General features: G+C 41.4%; 1 protein-coding gene across 2 annotated transcripts; it reads left to right on the forward strand.

Annotated features, from left to right (window-relative positions):
- Positions 1–12,583: 12,583 nt before the first annotated feature.
- Positions 12,584–18,131, forward strand: LOC121604660. Of its 2 annotated transcripts, XR_006006756.1 has the most exons (6): positions 12,584–12,631; positions 12,811–13,221; positions 13,851–13,991; positions 14,153–14,214; positions 14,299–14,477; positions 18,004–18,131. XR_006006756.1 is itself a non-coding variant. In XM_041934235.1 (5 exons), the coding sequence occupies exons 1-5, from the start codon at positions 12,595–12,597 to the stop codon at positions 14,425–14,427; spliced, it is 780 nt and encodes a 259-aa protein (XP_041790169.1). In that variant the 5' UTR covers positions 12,584–12,594; the 3' UTR covers positions 14,428–14,625. The 2 variants fall into 2 exon arrangements, 1 of the variants encoding a protein (XP_041790169.1); XM_041934235.1 differs by lacking the exon at positions 18,004–18,131 and having other exon boundaries at positions 14,299–14,625.
- Positions 18,132–21,069: the final 2,938 nt, after the last annotated feature.

The raw sequence follows: 21,069 nt of genomic DNA on the forward strand, positions 1-21,069 counted from the left end.
GTCTATGTAGGAAAAACAACTCATCTCCTTACTCATCTCCTCCCGGAACAAATGCTTCCTGAGTGAATTTTGCTTTCAGTGGCGCAGTCTCCCCTCCAACAATAGTGCTCCCTTTCAAAGATACTAAGAAGAACACGGTGGCACACACGGATCCACGCACACGTGAACTCCTCAGAACACACACATCCGAGCTGGCCTTCTGCTTGCCCTAGTTAAGAGGACACGACGTTCACTGCTCCTCCACGTGTAGCCTGCTACGAGGAGGAAAAAACGTTGGTGTCATGTCAAGAATGACATTAGTGGAGCAGTGGAGTAGAAGGAGGGCAGGAAAGGCAAGGCATTGTGTGTGTGTGTGTGTGTGGCAGTGTTGGGGTGGGGGATGAGATTTCTATGGGTGAGTGAGTTTCCTGTGTTTCTCTCTTTCAGTGGCGATGACCATATGTGATCAGCTTGTATGTTTTTATTGTGCGTGAGCTGCGAGCTCTCCCTCGCGCGTGTGGATGATATACATGCTGAATTTCATGGCCTTCATTATGACTTTGTTTTGCTGATTTTGCAACTTTAAGCATATACACATAGAAGTGAATGATCATTGCATGCTTGGTTTTTGTTGAGAATTAATATTCGTTGGAAACAGCGGTGAAATGGCAGCGTAGCGGTGCAGACTACACCACGCATCCGGCTCAATCGGCTCAAACTTCTGTTGCGCGTCATCCACATCTCTCTCTCTTGATAGGGGTTGGGGACAACAAGCGGTTGAAAGGGAGGATAGTGTGCTCATGTTTAGCAGATGGAGAGAGCAGAGGATGAGATGAAGAGGTGTAGGTGGGTGAGGTTGAGGCCGGCGAGGGGGGTGGTGGGATGTTTGATTGGCCAGTAACAAGATGCAGAGATGACTCTTTTAGAGGTGGCTTTATGAATCATCTTCATTTAGCTTTTCCATTTGATCTCTGATGTACGTTACATTGCCTTGTTGTTGAAAATGGCTTTACAGATAAACTTGCTTTGCCTTATTTGGTTCATGCAGTTGTCATATCATGTACATTCGTTTTAATATCTTGTGAAATTTTATATATGTATGATATAGATGGACATCAAATTAAAGGAAATGTATAATAAATAATATATAATACACTCAATTGTTGGGCCACCATGAGCAGCCAAAGCAGCTTCAGCTCTGCTCGGCATAGATTCTACAAGTCTGTGACACTCTACTGGAGGGATGAACACCATTCTTCCAAAAGATATTCCCTCATTTGATTCTTATCGTGGTGGAGAGCGCCGTCGGTTAAAAATCCTCCACAGCTGTTTAATCGGGTTGAGATCTGGGGACTGCAGGGCCGCAGCATGTGATTCACATCTGCATTTGTTGTGTTTCTCCGCTCGTATATCCAGGTTTTGCCGAACATTTGTTGCATGCCCGGAGATGTAGCTATAGATACAGGCTCATTTGAATGCAGAGCGTGCACTGTAAATACTGTACATATACAAGCTGCTTTCAACCGTCACATCCATATTTTTTGGCATGTAAAGTGTGCCCTGTGTATGAGTGTGCATGTCCATGTGTTAGTGGATCTAAGCAAGCTTCCTGCACAGTCGGTCTGGTCATATTGCCATTGAGCCGGCTAAGATGCCCCATAGGTCACGCCTTGTCTCTTCTTGTCAGTGCATGCAGGTAACATCATGTAATGTATCCCTTCTCTCACTATTACCCCATGGCCTGGGGTTTTGGCACAACTTCTGACCAGTGTGTGCAGCAGTGCACGGGCCATCCTCCCTCCTAATTGAATTATCGGAGTGCAAAAACAGGCATCAGACGGGATTCATGTCAGACTTGCCCCTGAGCATCCAGCCAGCCAGTCAGCCAGCCAGCCAGTCAGCCAGCCAGCCAGGCATTTTCTGGTTATTCAAAGACAAGCACAGTGTGTGTGGATGCATGTGAGTCCATGTGCTAAGGGCAGGAATGTGTGTGTGTGTGTGTGTGTGTGTGTGTGTGTGTGTGTGTGTGTGTGTGTGTGTGTGTGTGTGTGTGCTCAAGTCCGAGGCCTTGCGCATGCGTGTGAATGTGTGCGCCGTGAGGCTCCAAAGAGAGCACTCTAATTTCCGTCTCAGAGGAAAGTGTGATTGAACACAAAACCTTTCGCCAGCGGGTCGAAACAGTCACATGCTGCAACAACACGAGAGGAGATAAAAAAGCAGAAGTCTTATTTTGTCCTTTATTTTCCCTCTACCCTGTCTTTATACTGCCTTTTCTCTGTTTTCTTCGTCTCTTTCATCTTTCATTTTCTTTTTTCTAATTGAATATCTTTTAGCCTTTTTCTACTTTTTTCTTTCTTTTCTATTTTCATCAATTTGCTGTTGGTGGAAAAGTAATATGGTGCGTTGAGCGGTTTTAGCAAATTTACTGTATTTTGCTTTCCTGTGAGAATTTAGGCTTCTGGGCATCCTCGTGCATGAATGTGTGTGTGTGTGTGTGTACGTGTGTGTATGTGTGTATGTGTGTGTGTGTGTGTGTGTGCACGTTGTGGACCATCTGGCCATGGACAGACCTGACTATAGATACAATCACAACCGATTAGAATGAGGTGGAGGGGAAAGCTCCTCTTCTCTCCTTCATTTAACTCATCCCTCCTTGTCTCCCTCGCTTCATTTAACCTGCTCCACTTCTTCACTTTGTCTGCGTGCGTGGGTGTTTGTGTGTGTGTGTGTGTGCGAGCATTTGCGCATCCGTGTGTGCACGCCCGATGCCGAGCTTCTTTCTGAAATGTCACCAAGCGTGATTGTCTTGTATTGGTCAGTAATTGAGAACAAGTCACCTATTGGCTGCTAATGAGACGTGCTTAGCTTCTGAGGCTGTGGTTGACATCATGGCTAACCTGCTGAATGTTAATCCCCTCTAGGTCGCCATGCGGCTAACCCTGATGCTAACAAGTGTGAACACTCCGCTGATTAAAAAGATTAATAAGGCTAATGGGTGAAAAACAGCGTCAGTTTAGGCTGAAGCACTGAGACAAACAGACATGAAGGGGCACACACAAAGGGAAGCACTGAGAGTGTGTGTGTGTGTATGTGTGTGTGTGTGTTTGGGCTCCCCTCATCTCTTCATCTGCTCAAGTCTGTTTGGCACACATTCGCCACGAGTGGCTATGACCCCAGTTCTGGCATGTCATGAGAGTTATCTGTATGAGTGAGTGAGTGATTATATGTGTGTGTGTGTGCGTGTGTGTGGGCGGATGCTTGCATGCATTATAACACCATGGGTGTATGGCTCTTTGTGTGTGTCATGGTATGTGTGCTTGTTCAAATTTGGCTCTGTGTGAAAGGAGCTAAGTGGGAGTCACCCGGAGAATGATTTTGGGCAATTTGTCTCATGTGTCTGCTGCTCCACGGTGACGTAGCTGCTGCAGAGCACTTCTGTGCTCTTCTCCGGACCTCCGAGCGGGTGGGCCAGGAGGACCAAATGTGTCTTACTGACAGACGGATTCCCCGTTGTTAAAATGTGTATTCACGAGATGAGGCGTGCAGTGCACTTGAGGCAAGATGTGAAAGCTCCACAAATTGACCTTGATGGGATGTCCTGGTGAGAGGAGTGGCTTTTGGCCCTTTTCTTTATCTTTCCCTCTGGAGGAGTACTTAGTGCAGTTATGGTTATTCTATGGCTTTTAGCAGTTCTTACAGTGTGTGTTTCATCTAGTCATTTCTGCAGCAGTGATAGTTCTCAACCCTGTCTGCTATATGTTTACACACAACTAATCTGCAACAGCAAAAACATTTTGAAGGAAACGCAGTGCCGACTGGAGTATGTTCTTTTTGTTCATGCTGAGTGAATCAGTGATATGTTCAATAATTAATGTACAACCTCGATTCCAAAAAAGTTGGGACTCTGTGTAAAATCTAAATAAAAACAGAATGCAGTCATTTGCAAATGAACTGAATTTACCTACAACAGTTTTACAAAGTGTTCCTGAGCCCATGTAGTAACATCCTTTATCCAATCACGCGTTCACAAAGTGTTGAACCTCGCTCCATCCTCGCTTGTGAATGAGTCTTTCCAGGATGCTCCTTTCATACCCAATCATGATACTATCACCTGTTACCAATCAACCTGTTTACCTGTGGAATGACCCAAACAGGTGTTTTTGGAGCGTTCCACATCTTTCCCAGCCTTTTTGTTGCTCCTGTCCCAACTTGTTTGAAACATGTTGCTGCCATCAAATTCAGAAAAAGCGGATATTTACAAAAATCAATGAAGCTGATGAGTTAAAACATTAAATATATTGTCTTATGTCACAGTTCTTTATGGTTATGTTCAGGCTCTTGGATGAGCTTAGGCAAAAATCAAGGTCTTGGTTTTGTAAAGAAAACGCTTTTGCCTCCTTTAACATACTGTATATGAAACAAATTAAAACATTGCTGTCGTTTAACCCCTTAACGCTGATTGTCGCAAATCGCATCACACCGCTTTAATCCACATTGCAGCCGAAGCGCATGCATTCCTCTAATGCCGGTTTGTGCATATTCAACACACACCTAGGAACCTTTTGCAAGCACTGGTTTCTCATCGGACCGGTCAAAGTGAATACTACATCCATTGTGTTGTTGTTACAATGTGATGGTTATAAGTCAATTTTGTGGCTGTTTTGATGAAATAATTTTGAATGGCTTTTATGATGCACATTTATCAATTTTGAAAAAAAAGTATTTTTATTGCATTTAAGCATTAACGCCTGTTGTTGCTAATTTGCATCATACCTAAATTCATATCTATTGTATGTGTTACAGAAAAATTAACAAACTCCTCTTAATTTGGGATCAATTTGAAAGCAAAAACACAAAAAATAAATTTTTCAGACGTCAACGGGTTAAACTTCAGCACTTAAGTATCATCATTACCAGAGACAAGGCAGAGTCTGTTATGTCATTCAGCTGTCTGAGATATTTTAATGTCCAAGACTTGTTCTCTAACATTTAACACGTAACGCACGCCCACGCCCTGGGAACGCTCCCTACTGGTGCTCCCAATACCACCCTGGTGCTGAGCACAAAAACTACTGTTTTCTGTTCTGCATATTGATTCCCATGCAGCTACGATCAGAATGTCATGCAAGATGAACAGTAAACATTGGGCTTAAGCTCCATAAACCCAGCCCTGGATCCACCGACAGCCTAAACTTAACCAACTTAACTTCTAAGTCTGGATTCGAACCCACACGCTGACCACCTTGCAAATACTGTTTGACATGTAAATGTAGCATCATTAACTCAAAAAGACGTTGCAGCCAGCACTTAAGTTTGGCATAATGTAAACATATAATGTAAACTTATATATGCTTTTTGTTTTGCTAGTTTTGTTTTGTTCGTTGAACGGGACGGAAAACAGGGAGCAAAGGGGCCAGTGACAATTTCATGGTGTTTACTTTTTGCATCTTTTATGAGATGATGATGATGAGACGGAAACAGAGCGTAGACAGTTGAAAATTCCGTCTGATATCAGGCAAATAATTAGGTGCCAACATCCGGAACGTTTGCGCATCACCAATCATAAAAGGGCCGACAATTTGTTGGTCCACATGTTTCCTTCACTGACGATCAGAGCTGGAGGTGATAAATACCTATGACTAGTGCAGAGTGATGAATGCCAATTGTACGCTTTGTTACTGGGTTTTTGTCCAGTGTGAAAGATACTTATTAGTGTATCTTTTTAGCTTGTCAGAGACAAACTTAAATTTGCTAGAATAGTGCAGCTTGTGCCCACGGTGAAGCAAATATCTTAAAGCTGCATCTTTGTCATCAATTAGGTGGCACCTAAAAATGCCCTGCTTGAGGCCACTCAGGACACACAGGGTGTTGCCTGATGTGGTTGCCTAGTCCCTAATTGATGCTGATGTAAAAACAAATGTAGATAATATAGACATCTTATTAGGGGCTAATCTTATGCCATAGATATTTGCACAGAGACACACAAAGAGTGATTGATTTTAAACTGCAAACTAGGCAGCATAAAGTCATATGAGGGAAAACCAGAAAGGTACAGACCATAGAAGAATACTGAGAATTTCAACAGAAACGATGCCCTGATAATTTTTTTCTAGCCATTGATGGTTTCAAATGGAGTAACTCTGAATGCCATTGCCAAACCACGCACACCGAATTCACTGATACGTATCCACTTGGGAGTAACCTCAGGTGCATGAAAATCAAGCAGCATTCTGCTTTGCTTTTTGTGCAACAAAATTCATCCACAGAACAACTTCCACCTCAAAGAGCTTAACTGAGGCGTCTGCTGAGATTGCACGGTTTTCGCAAGGACAAAGAACCCTTTTTTTTGAAGCACAGTAAAAGTCTGTTTTTTAAGCTACAACAGACACATTGTATGCAGGCTTTGATGACAGAAATGTAATTTTAAGGCAAAGAAAAGTACTCCAGTTCTTTGATTCAACCATAATGACTGAGGACATAAGTGACCAGTTAACAGCAGATTTGTCTTCGGAGTCGTAGTAGATGAAAGCATAAATGTGACTGCTGTTGCCCGCCTGTGCATGTGGCTGCTGAGAGGTTTGTGAAGAGAAGTAATGTTTTACTTGCTGTCATTCCTCGGCAAAACTGCAGGTGAACATATTCTGAACTCGCCTCTTTAATGAGAGAAAAAACGTGTGCGCGCGCAACAGCAGGGTCCCTGCAAGTCACAAGAACTCCAACTTCGCTTCATACAACCAGATATGGCTCCTTTCAAATCAATAATAATGTGAAAAATAATGATTTGGTTTTGTGTGGCATTGTGATCTGAACAGATTAGCTTGCCTCAATTGATTGGCCTTTCTCTTGACGTTCAAAAATGTCATGATGTCACCAAAGAGGTACAACACAAACACTCACATGGGTTTTCATTAGTTACTAATCAGTGATGAGGGAAGATGAGAAAGTGTGCAGATATCCCTGGTGATATACAATAAGAACTGTTTAGAAAACGAATCCGTCTACTTCTGAGTGACTTTAATTAGGAAGGAACAGCCCATTTACGGCCAGATGGTTATGGTTCACAGGTTTCAGTCTCTATTAACATTATTGCCCACAGGCTGTGTCTGCCTGAGCTGTGCATTCCCTTCCTGTGCCGTTCACAGAGGGAGTTGGACTTTATCTGCATTCAGTCACGTTCACGATCATTATGGCACACTCACCGGTAATGGCGCTGTTGTCATCATGATTTTTTTTCTTTATGTAAGAATCACAGAACTTGCATCAGAAGGTTTTTCGCTCTTCTGCCTACTTGGATTGTCAAACAGCATCATAGCATCAGTGTGGTGCCCAGTGTCCTATGTTACCACATAGGTAGACATCGTCACTCTGTAATAATGTCACCTGACTTGCTCCTTTTTTGAAACATTTTGGCATGTCATAGCAGCACCCATTGAGGTGAGCTTGTTTCCGGGTCCTGGTATTCTGAACGCTAGCTCTCCGGCATGGCTTACAGGGACACTTGATGCAAGTGAGCCATTGTTAACAGAATTTATTTCACCTGCGCTCTTCCTGCGATGACAACTCAGAATATGTGCTGTGGAAAAGGCCCGTTCACACCTGTGGTCATTTCTAAGGCCCAGGCTTGTGATGTTGATTATGTTGTATTGTAAGTCTTTTGTCTCCCTTTGGAGCATTTGGCACCTCCAAAAGAATCAACAAAAACTGGATGATTAAAGCTTCAGAATCTGCAGGAATGTTGCATTGGATTGCACCACATTGTACAGGTGTGCATGTTATTATGTTGATTCCCAATATTCAACACGTCGCTCCAGCCCAAGATGTATTGTTTTTCTGTGTTTCAAGGAGGTTATCACATTATCAGTCCTTACACGTGTCTCTTTATCACAGATGTGAGATACTGGGTTCAAGTCTACTATAATTTAAGAGGTGAATATTAACATTTAGATATCTTCATAATATTGCTACAAATGCCGTAACTGTGTGGAGAGAGTATATGCTGTAATCAAGCCTGCCTTTTCTTGCCATGATGCGGTGAGAATCCGCCTTTTTTACCATCTTGAAATACTGGTATTTCTGTTGTTGCACACAGCAAATTTTCACCACTCAAATACAATTAATATACACCAATGCCTATAGGGCCACAGATAATACAGTACACTGCTAAAAGGAGACGAGCACAGTGAGTCTGTATAGTGGATGTACTAAACAGGCAGTTTGTCTCAAATGGCCATAATAAACAGCCACATCGCCATCTAGTGACGCTTTAAGGAAATGCAAGGTTGAGAGCTGGCAGTTGAAGTTACATTAGCAGCTGCTTTCGTGAGAATAGTGCTGACCTTGTGTGTGTCATTGAGATATAAACATCCACACAGGTATTCCACGCACAGGAGAGGTGTACAAACAAATGCACTGATCAGTACACACACACACACACGCATGCACGCTCTCGCTCCACATAAAAGCGACTCAGTGCACAAAGAAAGGAGTGAAGCTCTTGTTTGTGAAATCATACTTAGACAAAGACAAATAGTCAGACGTTACCTGCAGACTTAAAACACACTGACTGATGCCCTGCATGTGAAGCCGTGCATATAGAGCACAATTCAACATAGAAGAGCATGAAGAAAGCAAGTGCTTTGAAATATTTGCTTCCTGTTGCGCCCAGGTACCTCACCCATGCACTATCCCCCCTTTCAAGCCTGCCACTATCAATGAGGGCAAAAAAAAAAGAAACCTGCAGTCTGTTGAATAAGCTGAAATTAAACCTGGGTTTTTCTTTTAAATTTAAAAGCTTGTCTTGCATTTGAAAATATGTGATGGCCATCTTTCACGATTCAGGGACAAATCCCCTTCTGTTGCATCTGCATTTGGAAGGATATCTCTTAGCACCTTCCACAATGGCTCTCGTACCTCATATGTGCTTACACCTTCGACTATAGCTTGTTCTCTTAGGACTCCCTGCTCTTGTCTGTACCGAGGTTTTGTATGGAGATGGGCACTGCAGAAGAGCTCTTATGTGGGCGGCTGCATTTTCTTTAAGTGAACTGCAAAAAAAAAAAAAAAAAAAAATTAAATTGCAGACACTAGTGACCTCAAAAGCTTTTAAACATAACGTCATAGACTTTTTCAAAGGACTGAAATGGCCAGGTGCTTTGTTTTATCCAAATCATTAATGAGTAGTTTAATAAGGAAATGGTGTGGTGTTTAATTATTTTTTTTATTTATCGTGTTTGTGTAATTGTTGGTTCATAAAATAATTGTGCTGCCAGACCTCTCTCAAAAAGTGATGCAGTCTCAAGAGGCCATCATGGTTAAATAAAGTCCACAATAATAAAGCTGACATCATTACAATGACAAGACAGCCATTCTGTCAATAGTGATTTACATGTCTCAAACGAATGTCTAAATGTTCACACTGCCCTCGAGGTCTGAATACACTGTTTCCTGTGCATTTGTAGCAGCAGCAACTGTACACACACGCACTCACACGTGTGTGTGTGTGTGTGTGTGTGTGTGTGTGCACACTATCGCAGGGCTGCAGCGGGTGATCAAGCAGCTGACGTTTGACAAGTGGATGGAAACAGTTGTGGTTTCTGCACGCCCCGGCCCCTCCCTCGATGCTGCAGAGGGGCTTGAGCTGAAAACAGCAAAGCTGAAAATCCTCTGGATAACATCTGCACCGACACACATCGCAGCAGTATTTTGAAAATAAATGCACATGCACTGGCAGAAACCCACGGCCAGACCAAACGCACACGCAGACACTGAGAAATAAACAGTTTTGAAAAGCCTCCTTTCCAACGTACCTTGCATTTTAGTCGTGTTAATTTTTCAGCCTAGTTTAGTTCATTTTAATCATCATGGAATATGTCTTCAGGCACCACTCTGTCACACACCATTTCTGTTTACCACTCTGCTTGCACTGCATTTCAGGTCTCATTAATATAGTCTACAAAACGATATTTTAAGTTCTTACTCTCAAGGAACAGTCACAATTTCACATATCATTCAGATATTCACATATTATTTTAATCTTAAATAATGCTGTTATAGTGGAGCTTTTCCTTGTGGCAGAGGAACCCCCCCCCCCCAAAAAAAAAAAAACAAAAAAAACAAAAACATGACAATGACTTTTAAAAATACACAAAACAAGACAAATAATTTGGTTTCAAATTCACAACGGGCAGTTCAGGGGGGTTTGTTTTAGAGAGCAAACAGGAAGACATATTCTTATGTTCAAACTGATCTGTTTTTTTCACCGTCCCTTATTGCAGGGAGACCAGGTGTAACCAAAAGTGAACTGCCAATTCAGCAAGTGTGCTGCCAAGAAAACTGCTTTGGACTTGGCAGCTTTGGTTATCGGAGCCATAAAAGATGTCGCCGAAACGATTCTGGTGTGTTTTCATGTTCGACTGCGAAACGTTGACTTTGTGAATTCATATGCCCGGTTGTCTATTGTGTATTAACACAGAGCCTCATTAAAGGCATTTGCGTCTGGAGTGTGGCCAATAGTGTCATCTGCGTGTCCCAGTTTTGCGAGGCCTCAATGTTTGGTCAGCGGATGTATTAGAACCAAAGCCACTAATGTAGATCACCAGATCGAAATAGACTGAGTGAGACAATAGTGGGGCTGCAGATTTGAATTTAGCCAACAAAAACACATTTTTGTCAAGGGAAAGAAGTGACGTTTGCCTGAATGGTCGGACGCCATTAGTGCAACATACATATTGTACATTCTACGCCTTTATTGGTTGACTACAGTGTCATTTCTAGGCATGTTGCACCGCACTAACCCGGGTGGATAGTTGACGAAACACAGTTGACTTTTCCTGCATGTATTGCTGTGCTCACATCATATGAGATAGATGGCAGAGAGGACAAAGATTCCCACATTTATTCCTTGCAAACCTTCACAACTACAGACAGCAGACAGTCTGTAAGGGTTAAAAATGCAGTGCACTAAATATATAAATATAACACTGAAATGTGGGTATAATACACTGAGTGATAGATAAGACCATAATCTTTCCCTTATCCCACTTACCAGCCGTTTTGTCAAACACGTCCATAAACATGTTGATCACGCTTGAGCTGCAACAAGTGAATGTCGACAACAAATTCCAAACATAGTGTTTGAAGGTTTTGCAGATAGAGTCCATTTAGCATGAACAGTTTTGGACTTGTGCAAAATGTGCAGATACATTACTTCAAACGTTCATTATGTTCATGAAGGACATAATCCAGCTAGTAGTGCTGAACACGTGTTTTGAAGATTTCTTCATGTAGCTAATATTTGAGCCAGTTCCTGCAGGCCGTCTTTATTCAGTGTCATTGTCGGCACATGAATAAATGGGCGCCCCAACTCCACATTTCAGAACACAAAAACTGACGAGTGTTTTGTAGTGTGATTAGTTGACTGACAGACAATCTTCAGATTTTTTATTTCTAGCTGAAGTACAGCTCTGTACATGAAAACCTTACTGATTGGACCTTTAACCTTCGAACATTTTCCACTCAAACTCAGCAAAGGCCTCTGAATGGAGGTAAAAGCCTTCAGCAATAGTTTGTCATTGCAGATTTCAAATAGAAAAATAATGATTATGTCCCTCCAAAGAAGGGATTAATTCAGCTTTAAAATTAATTTGATGAGTGGAGTTCAAATCAATTATTAATGATTTCCGAAGATACTTGTTTAAATATATTGGTTTAGCTCAAAAAGAGGGAAAACAATGTTTGCCCATGGGCTGTGTAGATGATCCAGTCACCGAGGTCTCGAAAGAGCCCAACTGTGGCAGCAGGCTGACCTGGAAACAAGAGAGGCAAAGTAGGCAAAGTAAAAGATGCTTAATTATTATTATTTTTATTTTATTTTTTTACAGTGCAACAACAGCACACACAGAAACAAATCTACCTCCATCAAGAGCAGATTTTGTTCTCATTCAGACACACCAAACCTCTGAGTCATACTGAACAGCTCATATGTGGTGAGTATGTTTTTAAAACAATAAAGCGTCAGTGGCTGCACGCTATCACACCATGAAATGCAGACATCAGTCCAGGTATATGTGGCCCAATGAAAAGACATAGAGCTTTGATATATCCTGGGGACTGAAGATTGAAGGTGAGTGATATTGTCGTGGTTTGAAACTAAATCATTAATCCAAAATACCAACTTTTGTTGTTTCTGTATAATTCAGTTTATTAATGTTTCCATATTTACAGTGTAAGAAACATGACATGACACCAGTACCATAATAAAAAATATTTTATCTTGCATTTAGCACACATATGCACACCACGTCTCCTTCCCACACAGAGCCAAGCCATCCATCATCCCTCCTATCCCACAAAGGAGAGGTCTTCACAGGTCCAAAAAGTTCCTGTACTGGATAAGACCTGGAAACTACCCTGTACTACTGTATGTGTTATTAAGAGTTCACAGAAGAAAGACTGATGACCAGAATGTTACATAACAGTACACCAATAGAAAACAACCACAGAAGAAAATGTTCCACTCGGCCGGCCAATCACCACCTATACTTCCTTTAATGGAAAAGTCTGTGCAGTTGATGATATCTGTGAGTAACGCCTTTCGACACTTGGCCATCATCGCACATGGACGGGCTGCACATTTGTCTGCTGGTTCTCTTGGGTAATTCCTTTGATCAAAAATGGATGATTTGATTCCAGTTCTTAGGTTACATTTTGAGAGTAATTCATACCTACGTTCTCGTTGTCTTTGTGTTGAACAGAAACCTGCATGTGTTGTAATGTGAAATCCTGCAGCACAACATATTTCAAGCTGCTTTTCCGATTGTGTTTGTATTCCAGGAGTTGTTTGTTGCAGCGATGGTCAGATTTCTGGATCAGTGTTGGAGGTGACAGTCAGAGCAGGAGACAACATCACTCTTCACTGTGACTGCAAACTTTCAACTGGAGTATACATAGTGTGGTACAGGAACTGCTCCCATGAGAACCAGCCTGCTCTTGTCTTTAGAAAAAAACTTGGTTCATTGAAGGGCGCGAATGCTGATGCTAGTTATAGTTTGAGGATTTTCCCTCGTTTTAGATTTGTCAGAAACTTTTCTTCTGAATCCTACGACCTGCTGATCGAGAACATCACTGATGTGGATGAGGGCCTCTACTACTGTGGAACTGAACATCGAAAAGTTGAGGATCAGAACTGTATTACTATCAGACATGATTACAGATATGGCAACGTCACAACAAGGATCATATTCAGTAAGTATTGTTCTCTTAATTGTCTTTGTGCTTAAATATCTACGTGTGACTGTAGTTTAACTAAATGATCATCATACAGTAGGAAAATGTACTGCACACTTACTAAACTGTGTGTAAAGATTATGTGCATCAACCAAGTGTATAATCGTTTTTAAAAATGATTCTCTCCAAATCTGGGACCTGATGTGTCTGAAGCGTTGTACATCAACCTTAAACCTGGACCCAATGTTTTTAGATAGGTATTATTATGCGGTGAGTTCTGGGATAACTTCACACTTGAAATCTGAGAGAGTTTATTGCTGGAATGAGCTAAAATCTAATAAACCAGAGACATTATTCAAATGAGAATGGATATTTCTTTCGAGGCAGTTCTAAATGGAGGCCAAGGTTGAGAAAAGTCCAACAACGAAGACGGGTCAACACAGACCGTGGGTCTCGGCAGGACAAATAATAATGGAAATACAGAATCATACTCAGAATTTAATTTATATCGGACGGTGTATTTCCTCTTAGAAATATCTGGGTTTCCTGGTTCCTGGATGCTCGGAACAACTGAAAAACCAGCTGACGTTGTAGTGAGAGCAGAGTTTAATGAAGCCAATCGACACAACTTTTTTTTTTTGATCCAGACTCCAGTGAGCCTCATAAGCCTGAGACTGCCCCTGACTGTGGTCTGTGCTGGATGCTGCTGTTCTCTCTGTGTCCAGCATCTGCTGGTCTCAGCTGTCTCCTCTCCTCTCTTGTGATTTATCAACTCTGTCATAAAAAAGGTAACCCTCGCGTATTTTTAATCTTGATGAGTTAACCACAGAAATATCCTTAATAATAAATCCACAAACCTAATTCAGCAACCCGGATTCAGATAAGCCTCCTCTTTTCATTTGTTGCGTGAGTTTGGGTGTGCCATGACGCTGTATTTTTATGTCTGCAGCTCAAGAACCTCAAGTTGATCAGCAAACACCTGAAGCTAGAGGTGAAACAAGACTGAATCAGGTAGGTGCAGCAGTAAAATATAATGCACGATGGCATTAAATCACCGCATGATCTTGAATTTAACCAACAAATGCCAAATTTTAGGATGAAGACGTGTGTTACGCTGCGCTGGAAATCCGCAAGCCACCACAGAGACCAAAGGCGAAGAAAGCCAGGAGTTCTGACTACAGCACCTATTCTGCCATCAATACTTTGAATGTGCAGAGCTCCTAAAGCCCCTGCTCCTGTTTCATTGCTTCGGATTGACCGTGCCATGAACCACGGTGTGTACAAGTTCATTCATTCTTCACAGAATATGTGTTCCTCATGTATCTTATTTCCTCACACCACACGTATAACAGATTAAAAATGGATGAGCTGTAATATTAAAAAAAACCTTCAGATAAAAAAACTGTTTGTTGTTTGATTACAGTTCAGCTTCAGGTTCACTTTTTTGGATTGAAATCGATCTGTGATAGTGGTTTTAAAGGCTGCGTGTCTGTAAAAAGACATGATAGCTGTTAGATCGATGTTCTCAGGTAATTTCCTGTTTTTATCTCGACTTAGCCATCTGCCCCACAAGATCAATTAAATGTAGAAGAGGTTCATGTGGTAGAAATCTTCACTGGCTGCTGAGCTGGGAGGTGTCAAAGTACAACAAAGTCAGGATTTAGCAGCTCTGCAGCCGCCACAGCTGCATGTGAACAAACAGTGTATTTCTGACTCTTCAACAAGTACTATGTGCAGTTTCATACACCGATGCCAGAGTTAGTGAGGCGGTGATAGACATCTTTCTTTGCATCCTTCTGTGTTGTGGGCTTAAAAAAACAAAACAAAATACAAATACAAATAGATGAAGTATTTTCAGTGAATTATCATATTATTCCATCTGTACGTAATCATCAACCGTCAGGCATCACACAGACCAAAGAAGAAGAAAACCTTCAGCTTCATTTCTTCAGCACTTGTAGCATGTCACGAAGCAAACAATTTAAATGAGAAACTGTATAATGAATTCATGAGTAGTGACAGCGTATTCTTATGTTGTTTTACGTTATTATTCAGTTGTTCATGGAGCCATCAGTGCTACATGTCTGTAAAGAAAAGACTGTTATTCTTTGCATAATATCCAGAAGTGATTTTTTACCTCCTAATTGCAGTGCTATATGTCAGAAAATGTAATGCTGTCAACGAAGCACGTAAAGCTGCAGCTATGTGTAATATTCTTTATTTGAGAGATTTTTTCCCCCGTAAATAACAAGAACAATCATTATAGCCTGTCAATGAATTTACCGTTATGATACAATGGTGAACAATTTCAGCATAGTCACATTTCAGCTGTGCTGGTTGATTAACGTGTGAACACACAGGTTTAACTTACTGCAGGTTAAGTCCTGTTCAGCAGCTAATTTCATTTCCACTCAAGCTGTTTTTGGTTGTTTCAGACTGTTCTGGACGTTTCTCACCGTTAGCGGCGTGAACCACAGCGTGTATAAAAAATATTTACATCGACCCAGTTCCTTCCTGCGTCCTTTCATTCTTCACAACGAGGATGTGTTTTCTTTCATCCCATCACTTAAAATAACAGCTCATAAATTGATCTGATGCACACGTTAAACTCTAGGTTGGAAACCTGCTTTAGGCTGTTGATTACACTTCAGCTTCAAGTTCATATTTTTGATTGAAATTGACAGATAACATTTCATAGTGCGGGTGACGATCACCATCGCTGGTTTTTGGCAATTTCCTGTTTTTATCGCAAGCCTCATCCACCACCTCATATACCCTTGGCTAGTGACCTGATATAATTACAAGTGTGATCAGTAAGGCTCACAGGAAACCCACAGTGCAAACAAACAGCCTTTAATAGGACTGCAGAGCTTGACAATGCAGACAGAATCTAACCTAAGTGACTACAGTCTCTGTAGCTGCCTCTGTGTGCCGTTTTTTTTTCAACCTTCATCATGTCAGTGACCACATCTAAACTTTAGGAGATCAAATCAGGTCAGCTCTGGTTATACAAGAGAGAATGATTTGCTTGCAGACGCAGATGCAGAGTTTTGGTTTCCTACACAGATGTGCTGGTCAATGGGGTTTTGCTTGAGACGTGCTGTTTTTCTGCGTCCTTATATCAAAATAAAATCCTGTGGTGTTTTTTGGATGATTGTATGTTGAACAAAATAAGCATTTATTTTGAACTATTCTAGTATTTAAATAGATTTTTATTATTATTATTATTTACACATATACACATATTCATATGCAGAGAAGGTGATTCTGGTGTCGTCTCTGAACTGTCAGCCACACCAGCTCCAGGTGAAACTCTCCTGACCTCTAGTGGAGATGTTCAGGAAACCTAAAAGGCCTCAGGAAGAAATTTCTTTCAAAGCTGTCCAAACTAAATGACACAGTACTGGGCCCATACCGTGATCTCTAAATTTACAACAGGTGCTGGATTTTATTATGGCCAATAAAATATAAAGTGTGAGAAAGCCCAAATCCGCCAAAAGATTCTGAAGGTCTGTAACTGTAAAGCTTTATTGGGCTGCATTCACACTGCTGTCCTTCTAAGGATCAACAAAACAGTCCGATTTCTCACAACAGACAAGATGTGGTCACAATACTTTATACATGAAGTCTCCTGTAGTGTGACCATTTTATCCGATTTAATGCCAAATGGTGAAACTGTCATTTGTTTAATGATCCATGCCACACTAACAGCACCCGTCCAGCATGTTTTACAGGCACAAATATTTATAAGTGCCACTCCAGTCAGAAGCCACATGTTAATGACTCTAAATGACAAGTCGTCTCTCAGGATGAAGATGTGTTTTTAACAAGAGCTGTGTTCTGGGATGCAGTTGGAAACACACAGCAGCAGGCAGAAAATGGATGTTCATTGCTGCAGGTCACAGAAAGTGTCTCAGACTTATGAAATTGTTCTATCTGCAAATTCAAGTACAATATATTAAATGTGCTTTCATTATTTTAAAGTCATGTGTGATTGGTCACTAAATCTAATGCTTTTTTGAGGAAAAAGTAATACCCCAGTGACCTTTTGCCATGTTACCATGTATCTCTTCCTGCAGCCATCTTTCCATTTTTGCAGCTTCACATAGCACAGATCAGGTGCATTGCTTATTCAATAGCCGAGTTTAGTAGTGCATTTTAAGAAATCATAGCGTTGCATCAATCCATGTTTATTATTCAAAATAATATATGTCAAATCTTAGGATGAACATTGGTGTTAGGCTGCACTGAAAGCTTTCAGTCATCACAGAGACAAAGAAAGAGAAAACACAAACATATGGCTTCACCACATATTCTGCAAGTAGTGGGCAGGGTTATGGCAAGTCTCCAGGAAATGAATGCAAGTCACTGAGCTGTTGTCTAAATCTAAAGCGATTGCACCGCGACTGACTGCACACCAACCCAAGGGGACCTTCTATCATCGTGGGGACACAGACACTAGAAGCATATTTTAACAAACCACGCACACATACACACACACACACACCACTTTATCCCACAGACAACAAAGTAAATTCCTGTGCATTTTTGGAAACTTGGCATAACTTATCCAGGTTAGCAAAATACAGTGATCATGCTGACCTGATTGCTTCATCCAAGATTAACAAACAAATCAATGCTACAACAGTATGCTGAGAAACAAGTTGGCTAGATAATATTGGATCTTCTCAAGCAGAGCACTCTCTGAATTAAAGGTAATGCAAGTAGACAGACTTAACGCCTATTTAATGTTGGCCTCCTGTGACAACTCTAACCTCTGTCATTAACATTTGGTCTCAGGTAACTCCAGTGACTCTGATGACTGCCGTCGCACAGCCGGGAGCGCTGACAGCCCAAGTGGTAATAAACTCATTTACTTGCAAGGTTTCCATAGGTTCTTCAGATCAGCCACTGCCATCTTGTGGGACTTGTATGTTACTACAAAAATACAGTTTGGCATGAACTCATATACACCTTCAGTGACTGAAATGGCACAATAGCACTTTAGGTAAGCAAAATGTTGAAAATAGCATGATTGTTGAATTTATTCGATTAAAGCAATGGAAATATAAATTCTGCTTAGAAGGCATGCACCTAACATAACAGCCCAACCCTTTTTATATCCCCAGCCTTTGAGAAACTTTTTTAGAGCTTTTATCTGTTTGTGTTGACCACACTCCTGGCCATTATTTGAGACCTGGCTTTTATTTGACTACTGTTTTTTTTTTTTTTAATTAGAGAAAATACAGCACTTCAGATGAGCAATGATTTCTATAGACCAAAGCACAGCTGCACTGTGTCTAAGAGCCCTGAGCTCCTTCACTGAAATAACATATACCCATTGTTTCAGAGTCTGGATGGCCATTTGGTCCAAAGTATAGCCAGAGAAGTGCAGACATATCAGCTCAGTATACAGCAAATATCGAGTTCAAATGGGAAGACATCAGAGACAACAGACAGACTGTCTTAGACTGAGCAAAGCACATTAAAGAAGACAGAAACCTTGACACTGCAGTTTACAGGAAACCCATGCACAACAATTAACTTTGTGGATCTCATCACCCAAGAGAACACAAGCTGCCTTTGTAAAAACAGCCACAAGAAGAATAGGCACAACAACAATGTCACTACATACATCTGAGAAACTCAGGAGGATTTCTGTTTTTTTTAAACTCAGCTCCACACTGAGACAAAAACTTGTCAACCATCAAGACCACGCACCAAAACATAAGCCATGCAAATAATACACAAAGTCCAGAGCAGACAGAATTGCACAGACCTGTAGATTCGGCAGACGAAACCACTGCTAAACAAGCTCATGGCCCAAAAGCCATGAGGGCCATGCACCATAATGCAAAACAACAGCTTTCCGTTTTTGGATCTTTCAGTTGCTACTAAAGATTATTCGCTAACAATTCCTGCTTTGAACATTGTGTTAAAATACATTTCTGTTATGAGTTTAAATATTTAGCAAATAAAATAGGATGTTAATTTCCATTGACTGGAGGTGGTCTCAGCTTCTCAATCTATCTCAATCTATGCATCCAGACTTGTGATTAACAACGTGACTGGTTCAAAACTAATTTCTTGAATTTTTAAAATTCTACCTTAATGATGATGGATTAACCTCATAGACAGATGATCTTGTCCACCAATTATAGAAAGTGTCATATTATGTCAAACAGTGGCAGTGGACTGACATACAACCGATATACAATAATGATAATAGCCAGACCAGCAATGGAAACAAAACCAACATTTTTTTATTGAAGATTTTTGAAGAAGCTTTGTTCTCAGATGCAGCAAACACTGTATATGTGGTGAGCAGAAAGCTGTGAAACCACAGAGGTGTGGCGATTTCCCAGTAAAACACACCTCAAATACACAAGACCTGCATAGAAATACCCATGAACTTTCTTTTTTCCTCACCTTCTTATATCCTCAGAGGTGATACGTGCCATCAGAGGCTGTTTACGTGGAGCTAGTTGTCATCTGTTAACAACGTTAAGTCCAAAATTGTGAACATTGAACATGCTGTGAAGTGAAGTGACACATCATTGTTTCCTGGATCAGATTTCTGGATGAATATTGGGGTTATTGTCACATGAGGAGACAGCATCCCTCTCTGCTGCTACTGCCAGTTATCACCTGGAGTGTAAGCGATGCGGTGCAGGTACTGCTCTCACGAGAACCAGCCTTGTCTCGCTCTGGCGACAAGATGTGATGCACTTTTGAACTCGAACGCTAAAGACTCCATGAATCTGCTCCTTCATTTTCATTCGTTGATGAGCCAACCCTCTTAACATGTGACCTGCTGATCATGAGCATCACTGATTCTGATGAGGGCCCTTACTGCTGTGGAACTGAACTGATAAACTTCAAAGATATATGAATATGTTTTGTAGAAAGGGGATGTCATAAACAAGGATCAGCAAGTATTCTAATCTGTACTCTTGTGATTAACTGATTAAGTAACTGACTGTCTGCACTCCTGTCACTGACTTTCCCACCATACTTTGCATATGCCAACATCATAACTCAGAGAAATCTGTCTGTAATGACTTGCACGTTTAAAAGAAAGACCCCGGAGGTCTGAATACACTGTTTCCTGTGAAGTCGTATTTGCAAAAACAAATGCAATGCACTTACGGGTGTACAGACACACACGCGGGTGCACGTACACGCTAACACCTGGCCGCAGTCGCTGTTTGACAAGTGGCTCGAAACAGTTGTGGTTTCTGCATCCCCGTATGCTCGTGCGATGCTGCAGAGGGGCTTGAGCTACTCTGGATAACATCCGCACCAACACACAACAGCAATACTGTGTGTGGGTGCGGATCCACCGTACACACACACACATATGGACACTTGGTCTGGCCCCCTTGACATCACTTCTTAAGGCACTGGGTTCTGGTACCACAAAAATAAATCTTGCTGAGAACAATAATAAAGACGTGGTTAATGTTGTGAAATAGTTGCACTTTGGTAATGGTTAGGCACTAGAACTACTTGGTTAGGTTCAGGAAAAAGTGATGGTTTGGCTTGAAATAAGCAAGCTAAATGACTTCACTTACAAAAGAATCAACCTCCACTTTTGGTTTCACACCAGACACGAACCCAGACCTTCTGGGCGAAGGTTTTGTACTTGACCCAGCCAACCACCCCAACCTCCTCCAAATGTGGACTTTTCTTGCTCTTTATATTACGTTGTTTGACACGTTGGGAGTAAGAATATATAGAAGTCTATCATAATATCCTGCTCATTGAAAAATGATGCTGAAGGAGTACCCAGTGCCTAAAGTGACACCAAGGGGTCCTGACGAAGCATCTGTGTGTGACGAGTTGGGCTAAGAACAGGATGTCAGG

Source organism: Chelmon rostratus, chromosome 3 (assembly GCF_017976325.1).
Source record: "Chelmon rostratus isolate fCheRos1 chromosome 3, fCheRos1.pri, whole genome shotgun sequence".
NCBI lineage: Eukaryota > Metazoa > Chordata > Actinopteri > Chaetodontiformes > Chaetodontidae > Chelmon > Chelmon rostratus.